This window comes from Salvelinus namaycush, chromosome 8 (genome assembly GCF_016432855.1).
Source record: "Salvelinus namaycush isolate Seneca chromosome 8, SaNama_1.0, whole genome shotgun sequence".
Classification (NCBI taxonomy): Eukaryota; Metazoa; Chordata; class Actinopteri; order Salmoniformes; family Salmonidae; genus Salvelinus; species Salvelinus namaycush.
This window is the reverse complement of record NC_052314.1, coordinates 41136051-41153166: the sequence shown is the minus strand read 5'-3', so window position 1 is coordinate 41153166 and position 17116 is coordinate 41136051. Positions and strand designations below refer to the sequence as shown.

Sequence of the window (17116 nt, the reverse complement as noted above, 5' to 3'; positions counted from 1 at the left end):
TGAAATTATGATAATGCCCTTTTGGTGTAAGAGCTGTTTGAAAAGACCGCCTGGAATTTCTGACTGTTTTGGTGGGATGTAGTTTTGGCATTCCATGGTGACATCACCATGCGGTAAATTAGTTAATAGACCAATAAGAAAAACCTCTGCCAATTTCCCTCCCCACTCAGACATCTCCCAGACAGTGCTAGCTAAATTCTAGCTTGAGAGCCTTTTGCAATAGTTAGATTTGTTTATTTTTGACTTTTTAATTAAACAATCATAGTAAGGTACTTAATTGTTATACAGTAATGATTTGATATTGAGATAACGTCTGTATTGGACCTTTAAAAAAGTTGAATGTAATATTTACATTTTTAAAGGGTGCCATTAATTTTGACACGTACTTTTTTGAGAATTGCTTTTATTATTTGTTAAACAAAATCTATTTGAGCAATTGTACAAGTATAAAATAATATAATTTTCAAAACAATGAGCATACAATATAGCTCAGTATTTGTATTATTTATTTTATACCCTTTTCTTTGCTCATCTTTATCAAGGGTGCCAAGGACTGTACAAGGAATGGTCACATCAAACAATGTCCACTTTCAACACTTTATTTTAAATATTGCACCACAGAAAAATGTGTTCTGATGAGCACCAGGCACAATGAAGAGACAACACAACAAATTGTTAATTTATATAAAAGAAAACAGTTAAATAAACATAATTACTGAATGTTTGTACAAAGGCAAAGTAACAGAAGTAAAACTGTCAGTCTCATGAATGAGGTCACCTATAACAAGGACTGTCACAGCATGCAGCTCCTGGACAATTCGAATAAGACTAACACTGTGCAATACCAACCAACCACCTCTACTTCGGAAATGTAATGCGTGGAAAACATCCTATGGAAACAAAGCAGTGCTCATCCTGTATAAGTTAAGACTAAAGTTAAGCAGGTGTTCTTGTATTACGGTACATACTTATAGTGAACACATTGAGATATTGCAAATATATTCCAATTAAAGCTCAAAACAAATTGCCATTTTTTTATGACCTTAACCAGAAAAAGATTGTTTTCCAGAAAAGCGTTTGGGTAGCTTAAGATGTAATGTTAGCATTCAATAAAACAGAAACATCATCACTGCTAGGGCTTGGAATAGAGCACTTGAAGCGACTAGCTGTTAAACACACAGTAGTAGTGCTGATACACTCATCACTACACAGAGCTACACAGGAGACAGCTGGAGTCAGTCTGTGCGGTGTAGTGAACCCAATTTGACCTGGTTGATCTGGAGGCCGATTCCAGCCTAGCTGTAGAAGAACTGCTCTTCTGGCCGGAAGCCGGAAGCCGTGGCGGGGCGCTGTCCAGAGGTCACCGTCGACTGTCTAAACGTATCGATATTCATACTGAAGGGTTAGAAACACACACACACACACACGTCAGCCCCACAGGAGTCGACATCACGTGAGATGGTTCTGAATACCACCACTAGGTGGCATTCTGAGACAGTGAAACATACAAGGACGCAAACAAAACATGGTAAAAGGCTTCGTAGTATAATGGAACGTTAAGTGAAAGCGCTTTAAAAACGTAATGCAATATTAATCTGCTCTAATACAGGGTTCTGACATAACAATGAGGCTCAGTGACAGGGCACCTGTAGCTGCAGGGGTAAACAGTGGAGGCAGCCAGTGAGCCAACTACATAAAAACAGCTAAAATGTCAAAACACAGCTCTGTTAGAGACCAACAGCTAGACCTGTCTAACCTGCATGCCCTCACTCCACCCCTCCACCAACCCCAGCCTATTTGGGGGATGATAAAGGGGCTGTAGCTACAACCATACAAATCAGTTACCATGGGGATGTGGATACAGAGGAAGAAAGGCTGGACGACTTCACGGTTGGTCGTGTCTCTGCTGTGACCAGCTGGTCTTGACCGTTCAGCTGTGCAGTGGGGTCAACGCGACCGTCTTGTTACCTCGGACTGGGCGTGGGCGAGTTAACCAAACAGAGTGATGGATAAACTGCCCCTCGACAAACGACAGCATGTCCCCTTCTCTTGCACTCCACCCTCAATCCTTCTCTCTTGGTCTATACACTGTCAGTTGCTGGCTGGCCGGGCCGACATCCTATGGCTCATTAAAATACGAGCTGTTTGCTTTGCCCCTGTGAGCGCCCATAATGATGTTGTTTTTAGCCCAAATCACTTCCAGTGATCAGTTACACACTCGGTACCCCCTCTTCCTCGTGCCCCCTCCCAACCCCTACCTCACTGGGCAGGAATATGTCTTTTTCATCTCCGCTCGGCTGTCGGGGGGGGATTTGAGAGGCAGGCTAAAAGGAGGCTAAGAAAAGGACTCTGGTGTTTCTCCAGTGTTGAGTCAGACAACCTGCTTGGATAGCTTGCTGCCTCACAGCCTGCCTTGATAGCACTGTCTGCCTGCCTGCCTCACAACCTGCCTGGATAGCTTGCCTGCCTCACAGCCTGTCTTGATTGCACTGTCTGACTGCCTGCCTCACAGCCTACCTGGAAATCCTGCCTGCCTCACTGACCATCTGTCTGACTACACCCTGGGCCTGGGAGAAAGAGAGGCAGAGACACAGCTGGACCTCAGGCCAGGGCCTGCAGTCTGGTTCTGGTGGTGATGAGGAAAGGATTAACACAGTGGTATTCAAACGTCGGGGTCGCGACGGAACTGCAGCGGGGTTTATTGAGTAAAGGTATTTATTTTGATGAGATGAAAATGCAATGATTTGAAAGTTATCTGTTGATGTAAAGATCCAAATGGACAGATTTTAAGGTTGTGTCATTAGATTTGGGGTGTAGTGGGGGTTTTCTTTGGGGGAAAAAATGGGTTCCCAAAAATAACACTGGTTTGAATACCACTGGTTTAAAATGCGCACGTTACGATAAAGAGGGTCAGTTGATCAACAACTCACTCACACACTAATATGAGACATGTAAATCAGCTCGTCTCTCACCTCATTCCAGGTATGCGTGTGTTGTGACATTTTAAGAGAGGGAGGGTTATGTTAGCAGACAAAAGGCCCTCGTTTTTCCACCCTGGTACTACAGGCCCCAGTGAACCCAGGGTGAGGTATGGGGACACATTCGACAGAGATCATAGTGCACAGGAAGAGAAGCAGGCCCTTTTTCCTTTTTTTGCTCCCCTGACCCTCTGCTCCCTCATACGTCTGTCCCCTCCCACCTCGCCCCGGCCCTCTCACCCGAGATGCTTTGATCTCTCCCCTGGCTGTCACTCCTCAGGTTACAGCTACCCACTACACAAGTGCTAAATAACCAGCTCCCACCTCCCCCCCTCTCTTTCGCCGTCTCACCTGATTGCAATGCTGTTCTGTTTTCCTTTAGTTTTACATTCCTTAACACTCTTGACTGTCAATCACTGACAGTCCTTTCAAAGCGCTCATTGATTTGCCTGTCTGCGTGTTGTGTGTGTGTGTGTGGGAGGGGGGGGGGGGGTCAGAAACCCTCCAATCTCACGCTGTTGTGCACCTCTAGTAAAACCCAGACACTTCTCTTTCCACACGGGTACACGAACGGCACCCTCGCTCAGTCTCTGTCGCCTGGCCCACTGAGGCTGCTGGGACTTATTTGAACTTTCTTTCAAATAAAGGACCCGCTCCTTCCCAACGACCCGGGACTAGAGACGTTTTATGTGGTTCATATAAAATAGCTCATTATGATATTTATACAAATAACAGTGCTTGTATTAAACCCATTTAAAAAGACCCGATTCACACCATTTTTCACACATAGTTTTAAATAAGCGCTGGAGCTGGCTTTGATTATTGTGTTAACCTGGACCACTCCAGAGTACACTGGCCAAATTAAAACACTCTTGCAGATGCCAATTCCCCCAGCTTGCTCAGTATATTTAAAAGGTATCAGTTACAAAGAAATTTTTGGGGAAAAAAGCCTCCTACTCGCTTGCTCTCTCTCCGTTCCCTTCCCTCGCTCTCTCTTTGCTATCTGTTTCTCCTTCCCTCCCTCCCCTCTCCTTCATCCATTTGGAAGCTGAAAGAACTGTTGCATGGATTCAGCGCATTGTCCTGCTATCTGCTCGACACAGCAAGCCTCTCAACAGCAGTCAACACAAACATACTCCGACAGGAAAAAACCTTGATCGCACGCAAGATGTTTGATAATAAAAAAGACAAGTCACTTCAAACAAACTCCCCATTTCCTCACCTATTCATCATTTTAACAGCATATCAAATTACTTCAACTTTACATTATTAGGCCTGTTTAAGACAGCAAAAATCAAAGGATAATATTTGTTTTATGATAAATATAAATAATTATTTCATTGCAGGCTGCATCTGAGCCTCAACAGTGTAGAGCAGTGTGTGTGTTTATTCTCAAAGCTCCAGTATTGCTGTTGATGGCCTTCTGGGATAGTGGAGGACTGTTGACACAGCCCCTGCCCCTGGTTCAATAACAAAGATCAGCGAATACTGGAGAAGAAAAACACAACGTTCACCGAGCAGCAGAGACTGAGGCTGAGACGGTTTGCTACGGGGTCATTGTCCTGCTTCAGGACAGCCTGTCAGTCCCACGTGGCTCAGTAGGTAGAGCATGGGTTGTGGGTTCGATTACCACGGGGGACCAGCACGAAAAAGTATGAAAATGTACACACTCACTACTGTAGGTTGCTCTGGATAAGAGTGTCTGCTAAATTACTCAAATGTAAATGTTAATGCAGGAGAAAGACAACCAGCCCTGCTGTGGTTCTCCAGCGGATGGAAGGGGGAGAGGTGCAGCTCACTGCCAAGAGGAGCCTCTAGGGGATGGGGATAGAGGTGCAGTCCAACCCCTCACCTACTCTGAGCTCACCTGCCTGGGAAGCCTCCAGCCTGGCCCATGTCTCCATTCTGGTAGTCTATGAAGAACCCTGGGCTGATGGTACTGTCTGCTGGGATGATCCCATCTGGGGAGAGAGACATACAACTCTTAAGTTAGAGACACGTTTTCTATTGAGTGTCTCAACTCCTCATCTCGCCCTCTCTCACTTCATCCACACCTGCGCTGTGGAAGAGGTTGAGTCTCTCCAGTATCTCTCCCTCTTGCTCTTTACCCCTCTCCCACCCTCCTCCTCTTTCTCTCTGTATCTGTGCTGTAGAAGAGGTCAGGTCTTTGCCCCCCCTTCCTCCTTCTCTACCTCCCTCTGTAGGGGAGCGTGGGGTAAGTTGAGCCACCCTTGTTTCCAGGAAACCATACAGAAAATAAATAATTTGACCAAATATTTAGGAAGAGGTCATCATTTCACGGAGTCTGAAGGAAAAAGTGGTAAGCAAGTTAGGTCCAAAAAACATATTTTTACCAAGTCAAATTAATTTGTGTAAGTGGTTTCATGATGCTTGTATCTAAAGCCAAGTTCATCATTATTTTATTTATTTTTTACATCAGTTGGGGTCTCTAAGTTTCAATATAAGGTCATAAACCTGTGTGGGTTAATATAGTCAAAATGTTTGCCTTGCGTAAGTTAAACCAATGGCCATGGGGTAAGTTGATCCAATGGTTGAGCCAATGGCAAGTTGAGCAAATTGAAGTGTTTTCTTCCCAGGTGTAATGCAAGGCATTATCGCTGGGATATGAGGTAACAGGACCTGGCCTATGTATGATAAGTGTTTAAAAAAGTGTTTGTCAGGTGTTATAAGCCTGTGTTCAAAGATGCTTAAAATTATTAAATGACAAAAAGCGATTGTGAATGTATTGAATTTTGTTTGGGAACTAAAGATAGACATGGTTAAAAACAAGGTAGTGGTAATATTTCATTCAGTACAGAAATTTGTAGGTGGCTTAACTTTCTGTTGAAGTTGTGCCAAGAGACCACTTTTTTTTGGACAAGCTATGTTTTAAAAACTGTAATGTTTACATGACTTCTGATTTTTTCCAGGGACACACAACATCCTGAAATGTATGTAGATATCTTCGTTAGAAAAAATACTATATTTCCCTTGACTAAGTGATGCTGAATGTAAAAAAAAAAATGGCTCAACCCCACTCTCCCCTACCTGCCTCCCGCCGTACCTGCACTGTAGAAGAGGTTGAGTCTCTGCTGAATGTTTCTGCTTCCCTCTCTCCTTCTCTACCTCCCTCAGTACCTGCACTGTAGAAGAGGTCGTGTCTCTCCAGAATGTCTCCGTTGAGCATGAAAGGTTCCCCGTCGTCTCCGTACATGAATGGTTCTCCGTCGTCTCCCATGGCTCTGTTGTCCACCATCTCTAACCACTGGGAGTTGTGCCAGCGGAACTTCTCACTCTGGATCTTCCTCCCCCACTCTTCATCATACTCCTACAGCAGGAAGAGAGAGAGAGCGACAGAGCGCGAGAGAAGAGTATGGGTTACTGGAGGTTCACATACACAGATAAAAACAGACCGAGTCATACACATGAATACAAGCACACAGGCAGGCATGCACACACACTGAAAGCACTATCTGGAAATCCACCATCTTCAATTGATTTGAATCCCAGCCTTAGTAGCAAACAGATACACTCTGTGTAAACGGAGAGAGTCCACCGAACTGAACTGGAAGTGTAATTGGCTGTAGAAGAGTGGCTGGCAGGGAGTCAGCTAGGGCTGGGGGACCAGCCGGACCACTGACCGCCATATTGGTCCATCTCAGCAGGGAGGGCCAGATCCTCCACAGACTACTACAGCATCCCACAATGCACTGCTCTGTGTGCCCGCACCCTACTGATGCTGTTACTAATAAAAACCTGGCGTGGTGAGATGGATGGGACTGCGATGGGGCTGTGTGTGTGTGTGTAGAGCTTGGCCGAGGAAGGCTGAGGAGGAACACAGATTCTGTTTTCCTTTCTCTGCGTGGGCCATTTGGGAGAAAGACCCTCTTTGAGCCGCTGTGCTCCACTCGGCCAGGCCCTGCAAATTAATCATCCAGATGCAAAGCAGAGCCCCCTGGGCACTGACAGCCACCCAAGGCCCAGGCCTCAAACGGACCCATTGTCACATCGCAGGGCCGCTCTCCGTCCCCAAAGTGGCAGTGACACTTTTTGTCAAGCTGCAGATTTATCACGTCTAAAGCGGCTTAATGACTACACGGCTGACTTCCCCTGGACCATTAGTCTGTAGTAAGGGTTTTATATGAAGCTTAATCCATCATAACGAGAGAGCTGAGCTAATGACGTCTCAGAGGGAAGGAGCCAGCCGATATAAAACAGTACTCATGGCATTTCCAATGTTCCTCCTCAGAGAAAACCTGAATCTAAGAATTATCCTCATGAATTACCCTTCTGTCTGATCTAGTAGAACCATCTATACGTAGATTTCTCTCTCTCTGCGGGCTGTGTGTGTGGACACAATGATCAAAGGGGAAACATTCAAGAACGTACAATAAGGTAAGGTAGCCTGCAGCTCTGCTAAGGTAGCCTGCAGCTCCGAAGACTAATGATTGTGTGTGCGTAGGGTCTGCTTTTTTGCTCACCTACCGCGTCCTGTTACGACACTCTCCAGAGCCTGTCCTGGTCTTTCATGTGGTTCACATCTTAATAGTTCTCACTGATAATTTCAATGAAACACTTCCTCTCCCCCACTACCAGCTCCACAACCCGGCTGTAATCTATAGCTAATTACACTGATCTCAGGCCTGTGACAGATCACACCATGACTGGGACATAACCACACAGGAATTGAATGTACCAGTCCATTCAATCTAAATGTTACAATTAGAGAGATAAGTAATGCGTCTTTGCAAGTACATTGTTGATTATGCCATTATCTGGAGTTTTTCCTGGCTAGAAAACAGTTTTTCCTGGCCTGCATTAAACAGGGATGGATCAGGACAACATAGAAAATCTGGAAAACCAGAATTCTGGCCAGTTTCAGTTAGAAATTAATGGGAAGAAAATGTCAGAAAAACCATACTTATGTTCTAAATAGTAGACTTGAGTATGCGAAAATATGTTTAATACTTTGTGAAATTTCTAAAATGTAGCATGCTTTAAATGCCAGGATTACAGTTGAAGTTGGAAGTTTACATACACTTAGGTTGGAGTCATTAAAACTCGTTTTTCAACCACTCCACAAATTTCTTGTTAACAAACTATAGTTTTGGCAAGTTGGTTAGGACATCTACTTTGTGCATGACACAAGTACTTTTTCCAACAATTGTTTACAGACAGATTATTTCACTTATAATTCACTGTATCACAATTCCAGTGGGTCAGAAGTTTACATACAATAAATTGACTGTGCCTTTAAACAGCTTGGAAAATTCCAGAAAATTATGTAATGGATTTAGAAGCTTCTGATAGAATAATTTACACAATTTCAGTCAACTGGAGGTGTACCTGTGGATGTATTTCAAGGCCTACCTTCAAACTCAGTGCCTCTTTGTTTGACATCATGGGGAAATCAAAAGAAATTAGCCAAGACCTCAGAAAATACATTTGTAGACCTCAACAAGTCTGGTTCATCCTTGGGAGCAATTTCCAAACGCCTGAAGGTACCACGTTCATCTGTACAAACAATAGTACGCAAGTATAAACACCATGGGACCACGCAGCCGTCATACCGCTCAGGAAGGAGATGTGTTCTGTCTCCTATAGATTAATGTACTTTGGTGCGAAAAGTGCAAACCAGAACAGCAGCAAAGGACCGTGTGAAGATGCTGGAGGAAACAGGTACGAAAGTATCTATATCCACAGTAAAACGAGTCCTATATCGACATAACCCGAAAGGCCGCTCAGAAAGGATGAAGCCACTGCTCCAAAACCGCCATAAAAAAGCCAGACTACGGTTTGCAACTGCACATGGGGACAAAGATCGTACGTTTTTAGAGAAATGTCCTCTGGTCTGATGAAACAAAAATAGAACTGTTTGTCCATAATGACCATCGCTATGTTTGGAGGAAAAATGGGGAGGCTTGCAAGCCAAAGAACCCCATCCCAACCGTGAAGCACGGGGGTGGCAGCATCATGTTGTGGGGTGGTTTGCTGCAGGAGGGACTGGTGCACTTCACAAAATAGATGGCATTATGAGGAAAGGAAAATTATGTGGATATATATTGAAGCAACATCTCAAGACATCAGTCAGGAAGTTAAAGCTTGGTCACAAATGAGTCTTCCAAATGGACAACGACCCCAAGCATACTTCCAAAGTTGTGACAAAATGGCTTAAGGACAACCAAGTCAAGGTATTGGAGCAGCCATCTCAAAGCCCTGACCTCAATCCTATAGAACATTTGTGGGCAGAACTGAAAAAGTGTGTGCGAGCCAGGAGGGCCTACAAACCTGACTCAGTTACACCAGCTCTGTCAGGAGGAATGGGCCAAAATTCACCCAACTTATTATGGGAAGCTTGTGGAAGGCAACCCAAAACGTTTGACCCAAGTTAAACAATTTAAAGGCAATGCTACCAAATACTAATTGAGTGCATGTAAACTTCTGACCCATTGGGAATATTATGAAATAAATAATGCTCTGATTAAATGTCAGGAATATTGAAAAAATGAGTTTAAATGTATTTGGCTAAGGTGTATGTAAACTTCCGACTTCAACTGTACATACTCATTTCGGCTTTTCATCTAGTAAAATTCACTGCACACTTGAGGAGAGAATTGTCTTTTGACACGTGTGTTTGACAACAGCTGATAATCAGAATAGGGGAAGTGTTCTACAAAAATTAACAAAATGATGGGGAACAATCACAATTGCTTACTGCATACGTTTTTACCAAACAGATATATAGATACTTACAGCGATGATGTCCAGTGTGTTGTCACAGACTTTGCGTATCTCTGCGTTCTTGTCGTGCATCAGGTCAATGAGGTAGGCGGGAGCCTCTGGAGAGAGTGAGTCAAGGAGAGGACAACAGAGAAAGGGAGGGATGCATTCTACACTTTTCGGGGGGATCATTTTGCTGTTCCTTCTACTCAAACAGATCATTCAATAGTGTCTCTTTAAATCAAGATCACAGTTACGGTATGGTATTTGAGGGAGAAAAAAACGAGAGAGAGGAAATAATGCTTTTGCTCTTTAATTTATAGGAAGCAGACACGAGACAGTTGCCCTGTGGCCAAACAAACAACTATTACATTTCCTGTGATGAGAGAGAGATATGGTAAAGCAGAATAACTCGCCCAAGGCAGACCACTTGGTAGAGATCCCTCTAATATTCTCCATAAAATGAAAACATCTATCAAATACAGTATTTCTGCTAGCTATTTGTAATTTAATGCCTGTCACCTCAGATCACGACTGTGCAGTGTGGAGCACTGAGGTCATGGATGGGGTAACTGAGGTTGCCGTGGAAACACACATTGAAAGAAGCAGACGGGATATAGGGTGATCCTATTAGTTACCATGGTAACACAATTTAACAACAGGGTAAATAAATAAGGTCTACATTGAAAGCCATTTAGGAAGATATGAGGGTTATTTGGGCTGTAATTCTGAGGTAAATGTAGGTATATTGTGGCATATTGAGGTAAACCGGAGTGTACTTCAGTAAACTAGGCCATATTGAGGTAAACTGAGATAATTGAGGTTAACAGGGATATTGCGATACAGTATATTGAGATAAACTGGGATAAATTGATGTAAAATTACAGTAGATATATTTATGTATCCTGAGGTATATACAGTTGAAGTCGGAGGTTTACATACACCTTAGCCAAATACATTTACACTCAGTTTTTCAAAATTCCTGACATTTAATCCTAGTAAAAATTCCCTGTTTAGGTCAGTTAGGATCCTCACTTTATTTTAAGAATGTGTAATGTCATAATAATAGTAGCGAGAATGATTTATTTCAGCTTTTATTTCTTTCATCACATTCCCAATGGGTCAGAAGTTTACATACACTCAATTAGTATATGGACGCATTGCCTTTAAATTGTTTAATTTGGGTCAAACGTTTTGGGTTGCCTTCCACAAGCTTCCCACAATAAGTTGGGTGAATTTTGGCCCATTCCTCCTGACAGAGCTGGTGTAACTCAGTCAGGTTAGTAGGCATCTTTGCTCGCACACGTTTTTTCAGTTCTGCCCACAAATGTTCTATAGGATTGAGGTCAGGGCCTTGTGATGGCAACTCCAATACCTTGACTTTGTTGTCCTTAAGCCATTTTGCCACAACTTTGGAAGCTTAAACTTCCTGACTGTTGTCTTGAGATGTTGCTTCAATATATCCACATAATTTTCCTACCTCATGATGCCATCTATTTTGTGAAGTGCACCAGTCCCTCCTGCAGCAAACCACCCCCGTGCTTCACGGTTGGGATGGTGTTCTTTGGCTTGCAAGCATCCCCATTTTTCCTCCAAACATAACGATGGTCATTATGGCCAAACAGTTCTGTTTTTGTTTCATCAGACCAGAGGACATTTCTCCAAAAAATACCATCTTTGTCCCCATGTGCAGTTGCAAACCATAGTCTGGCTTTTTTATGGTGGTTTTGGAGCAGTGGCTTCTTCCTTGCTCAGCGACCTTTCAGGTTATGTCGATATAGGACTCATTTTACTGTGGATATAGATACTTTTGTACCTGTTTCCTCCAGCATCTTCACAAGGTCCTTTGCTGTTGTTTTGGGATTGATTTGCACTTTTCGCACCAAAGTACGTTTATCTCTAGGAGACAGAACGCGTCTCCTTCCTGAGCGGTATGACGGCTGCATGGTCCCATGGTGTTTATACTTGCGTACTATTGTTTGTACAGATGAACGTGATACCTTCAGGCATTTGAAAATTGCTCCCAAGGATGAACCAGACTTGTGGAGGTCTGCAATTTTATTTGAGGTCTTGGCTGATTTTCTTTTGATTTTCACATGATGTCAAAGAGGCACTGAGTTTGAAGGTAGGCCTTGAAATACATCCACAGGTACACCTCCAATTGACTCAAATTATGTAAATTATCCTATCAGAAGCTTCTAAAGAAGCCTTCTTCTAAAGAAGCCTTCTTCTAAAGAAGCCTTCTTCAGAAGCCATGACATAATTTTCTGGAATTTCCCAAGCTGTTTAAAGACACAGTCAACTTAGTGTATGTCAACTTCTGATCCACTGAAATTGTGATACAATTAATTATAAGTGAAATAATCTGTCTGTAAACAATTGTTGGAAAAATTACTTGTGTCATGCACAAAGTAGATGTCCTAACCGACTTGCCAAAACTATAGTTTGTTAACAAGAAATGTGTGGAGTGGTTGAAAAACGAGTTTTAATGACTCCAACCTAAGTGTATGTAAACTTCCGACTTGAACTGTATTGAGGTTTATGGTTGTAAGAGGGAGGATACGTGTGTCCTTAATGATGACATCCCTGGTGGCTTGGTGGAACACCATCTGGTAGAACACATAGACGATCTGACACACAAACTCATCGTCCTCCTGTTGGGCTACAGGCAGAGAGAGGTGAAACAGACTGACACACAAACTCATCATCCTCCTGTTGGGCTACAGGCAGAGAGAGGTGAAACAGACTGACACACAAACTCATCATCCTCCTGTTGGGCTACAGGCAGAGAGAGGTGAAACAGACTGACACACAAACTCATCATCCTCCTGTTGGGCTACAGGCAGAGAGAGGTGAAACAGACTGACACACAAACTCATCATCCTCCTGTTGGGCTACAGGCAGAGAGAGGTGAAACAGACTGACACACAAACTCATCATCCTCCTGTTGGGCTACAGGCAGAGAGAGGTGAAACAGACTGACACACAAACTCATCATCCTCCTGTTGGGCTACAGGCAGAGAGAGGTGAAACAGACTGACACACAAACTCATCATCCTCCTGTTGGGCTACAGGCAGAGAGAGGTGAAACAGACTGACACACAAACTCATCATCCTCCTGTTGGGCTACAGGCAGAGAGAGGTGAAACAGACTGACACACAAACTCATCATCCTCCTGTTGGGCTACAGGCAGAGAGAAGTGAAACAGACTGACACACAAACTCATCGTCCTCCTGTTGGGCTACAGGCAGAGAGAGGTGAAACAGACTGACACACAAACTCATCATCCTCCTGTTGGGCTACATACACAGAAAGACTGTATATAAATACAATCCCTCAACCAGCAAGCTAATACAAGTCGATGTACTGTATGTTGTATCATACATTTCACTCCATTTCATCATTACTCCTCATATTGTAGTTCACATAGCATGTCAGTTTGATTATAACTTGCAGGCATTTTAGTAGGATAACCCTCCTTCTAGCATGTGCAGGCCTGGGCCCTATCTACTACCTACAGTTGAGCAGCTCGATGAGGGCAGAGATGATGCCAGACTTGGCCATCATGGCAGCACAGGAGTCGTCCATGGACACCGTCCCTATCATGATCACCACCTCTAGGATCAGGTCATCCTCTGCCGAGCCTGGTGGGGGGGGGCAGAGGTCACAGAGATCAAAGCTGAGAAGGGAAAAGTCACTGTGTGTGATCACTGTGTGTGTGAGATCGCTGACATCATTCAATGATGTAGGATCAGTCAGTGATACTGATAGAGTGATGAAGGTTATGGGTTAGGAGAAAGCCATGGAATATAATTATTTCAAATTGAAAACTTGTGGAATGGCCGTACAGTATTTGCTTGTCTCAAGTTCTTCAGGCTGAATGCACCTGTAAGTTGTAGCACCAGTCCTCCTTCCCCCCTTTCTCGCTCTCCCTCCCTCACTGCCTGGTTTGAGGCGGTCTTTGAGGCCTACCTGGTTTGAGGAGGTCTTTTTTTTTTTTTACCTTAATTTAACTAGGCAAGTCAGTTAAGAACAAATTCTTATTTCCAATGACGGCCTAGGAACAGTGGGTTAACTGCCTTGTTCAGGGACAGAACAACATATTTTTTACCTTGTCAGCTCAGAGATTCGATCTTGCAACCTTTCGGTTACTAGTCCAACGCTCTATCCACTAGGCTACCTGCCACCCCACAATCACCCCCTTTGAGGCGGTTTCTGAGCCTACCTGGTTTGAGGCGGTCTTTGAGGAAGGGCACCAGGTTGTACTCCTTCAGCACCAGTTCCCAGTCAAGGTCAGGGATGGTGAGGTTAGCCAGGGTCCCCAGACACTCAATCACATACTCTTCCCTCTCCTCCACTCCCGTCTGAGCAGCCAAGTCACCTACGTAGTCCTGAGGGGGGGGGGGGGATCAGAGGGAGGTCAGTTACCATAGAGACAGAGGTCAGGGATTCCCAAACATTTTTGGCCCACGACCCCATTTTGATATAAAATTCTCACGACCCCAACCAAGTGAAAAATGATGGAATTAATTAATGTTTACTTTTTAAAATTGGGGCTATGACATCTTTATCTTATCTCACCACCACTAATGAGATGGGTGTGCTGGCTGCACGTCAGAGCTTCTCAAAGTCAGGGGCCGTGGTCGACAGTGCGCACCTCATCTCTCCGGTCACACCCAACCTGGATCGATATTTGTTTTTAATGCAGACGAGAGCACTGAATCAGTATACCACGAGTTTTAATGCTCGGCGGGAGACGGAACAGTATTCCCTTTTGAGTTATGAACCAAAATTCCTTCATTGTGACCCATGAATGCATTGTCTGCAGCATTCGGTCACTTGACAGCTCGATCAGCTGTTCGATTTCCCTTACCGGCATGTCAACTGAGCCAAGATCACAGTCAAACAGATTTTGCTGATTCGGTCACTCATCTGAATATTTTTTGTGTATTTCCCCTGCATGCTTGCGTTCAGTTTCCCCAAATATGTCTGTTAAATAAGGAGACACATTTTCTTTTCATTACTCAGAAAGTCAACAAAGTCAGTTTTTTTTTTTTAGTTTTTTTTTTTAGTTTTTTACATCCATTGCAAATGACAACAGTTCCTCTCTCAATTTGAAAAATCTTTCCAACACTCCCCCTCGATAACCACCAAGCCTGGATGTGAAATATAACATTGTCATGCTCTGACCCCATATCTCCACATAGTTGTGTGTACAGGCATGCGCGATGTAGTTTGCAATCGAAGTTACCTGCCGCATATCTCCGAGTTCTGTGCTCAGCTTTTTTACCACCAGTTGCTCTCGGTGTATCATACAATGCGTCCATACGGCAGAGGGAGCAACCTCAGCTGCCAGTGAAACACATTCATAACTAGAGTGTAGAGGCCTGCCCATCGTCCCATCTGTGCAAAAGCCCACCATTTGATCCCATGGAATCTGTATCAATATAGCCACGGAGCAAACTGAACATCGTCTGTGCCGTTTCACGCTTGGGAATTGTGAGACAGAACAATATGTCCTCGTGAATAGCATCTCCCAACATGTAGCGAACAAAAATCAATGCATCTCGGCCCTCACAGCTAACAAGTTTGAGTCGTTCAGTCAGTTTCCTCTTGATTGCTAGTTATAGCATCAATTCTTAGTTTCACAGTGTTATCTGACAAAGGTATTGATGTGAGTTTCTGTGCATTAGCCTCCACACACATTGTTCTCACCATATCAATTGTGTCTGGTAATATCAAAGTCTCTGCAATAGCTTGTGGTTTCATAGCGTAGCGAGCTTAGCCATTCACTGTGGGAATGATTCAAGTGCAAAGGTCAAGTACGGCCTTTTACCGCGATTTAAGGGCGCTCTCTGGTTGAAATGTAACTTTTAGATTTGAATCATTTTCATTTCGATTTTTAAGGTCAACTACATTACAATGATTGAGAGACAAAGACGATATAATATTTTTTTTATGGTATTATTTTTACCAGGGTTTTTGAAATTCTTCCGCGACCCCATTTTCATATCAGGCGACCCTGTATGGGGTAGATAGAGCCTAGCTATGGATTCAGCTACTAGTATAAGAACAAGCATAGATATGGAGTCAGTAATCTACGAAACCCAGAACTAAAATCTTGCGTAATTGTGTCCGATGCTCAATTAAGTTCTGGGAGGAGACTAATGCGACTTGCAAAGTCTTCACCCTGAGGGAAACTCTCTGAAAGTTTCAAGCAGGGCCAAATGTCCCCTCCCCTTTCGAAATTTGAAAGATGCGAGCACCTGCGAAATCGTTATTTATCCAAATGATCAGTGACGGAAAAATCACCGTACCGGAACAAAGTTCATTGTTAGTCTTGCATCCCACAGTCAGTTGAGTCTCTATTCCCATATTACGTGCATCTGTCCATGAGAGATAATGGATTCAGTGATACTATTATAAGAACACAGATGTTAGCCTGTCTAGCCTTATCTGCCTATATCAGGGATGGGAGCTACAAAAAAACTGAACTCCTCACGAGCGGCAGCAGTGGCTCATGGGTCTGCATATCCACATCCATACCCACACACAAGCAGTCAGAGCCGGCCCTAGCCTTTTGTCCCCCCCACCCCTTTCCACCCCACCTTGCGAGCAAGACATTTTAGTGGCCCTCTTGACAGCGGAGAGAACAAATGTATGTTTTAGAGTTAATTTCCTGCTATTTTACACATTTTGCCATGGGGTGTAGAGAAAATGTTGCAATGTTATAACTCATTTCATGCAATTCTACTCATTTTGCAATGGGGTGGGGAGAAATGTTTGCAGATTTTAGTGATAATTAAGTGTCTGTCAGTGACTGACATAAGAGAAAAACTGCTGCAGCAATAACACGTTTCGAAATTGGCACATTGTGTATTCTACTATTCTAACTCGCAACAGTAAGAACCACGACTGAGTTCCAAAAATATATATATTATGATCCGCAGGCCTACAAAAGGGGGGCCCCCAGGCGACAGTTGCCCGTCCCTGGCCTATATCTATACTGAGCACGATTAAGCTCATCAGTGTTAAAGACTGAGTGTGAGTTAGTTTAGTACGCACTATGAAGAGGTTCTTGGTGGGTCCGTCGTGTTGAGAAACGTTCCTGATCATCTTCATGGTCAGAACATCCTTTAGCTTCAGACCCCTCTTCATCAACATCTTCAGACCATTACCTAGGGACGGAAAAACAGGATTAGAAGTGTGTGTGTGTGTGTGTGTGTGTGTGTGTGTGTGTGTGTGTGTGTGTGTGTGTGTGTGTGTGTTTTTACCTTCACAGATGACCTGTGCATTCCTCTTGTTGGCAGCCAGGTTGATGCAGAAGGAGATTAGCTCAGGGTCCATGGGGCTCTCACCACAATCAAACAGCATCTTCATCAACTGTCAAGCAATCAAATAATACATAAATCAATCA

At 43.7% G+C, this 17116-nt stretch overlaps 1 protein-coding gene across 1 annotated transcript in view; it reads right to left on the bottom strand.

The window, feature by feature from the left end:
* Positions 1–576: 576 nt before the first annotated feature.
* Positions 577–17116, bottom strand: part of LOC120052674 (kinesin-associated protein 3-like) — a 49102-nt gene continuing 32562 nt past the window's right edge. Inside the window, exons 12-20 of the mRNA XM_038999723.1 lie at positions 16974–17082; positions 16765–16877; positions 13925–14090; positions 13218–13343; positions 12262–12360; positions 9732–9817; positions 6117–6306; positions 4846–4939; positions 577–1395 (exon numbers count right to left, since the gene is read on the bottom strand). Of these exons, the coding sequence (XP_038855651.1) occupies positions 1296–1395; positions 4846–4939; positions 6117–6306; positions 9732–9817; positions 12262–12360; positions 13218–13343; positions 13925–14090; positions 16765–16877; positions 16974–17082 (1083 nt within the window). The 3' untranslated portion in view covers positions 577–1295. The remainder of the gene's footprint in view (positions 1396–4845; positions 4940–6116; positions 6307–9731; positions 9818–12261; positions 12361–13217; positions 13344–13924; positions 14091–16764; positions 16878–16973; positions 17083–17116) is intronic.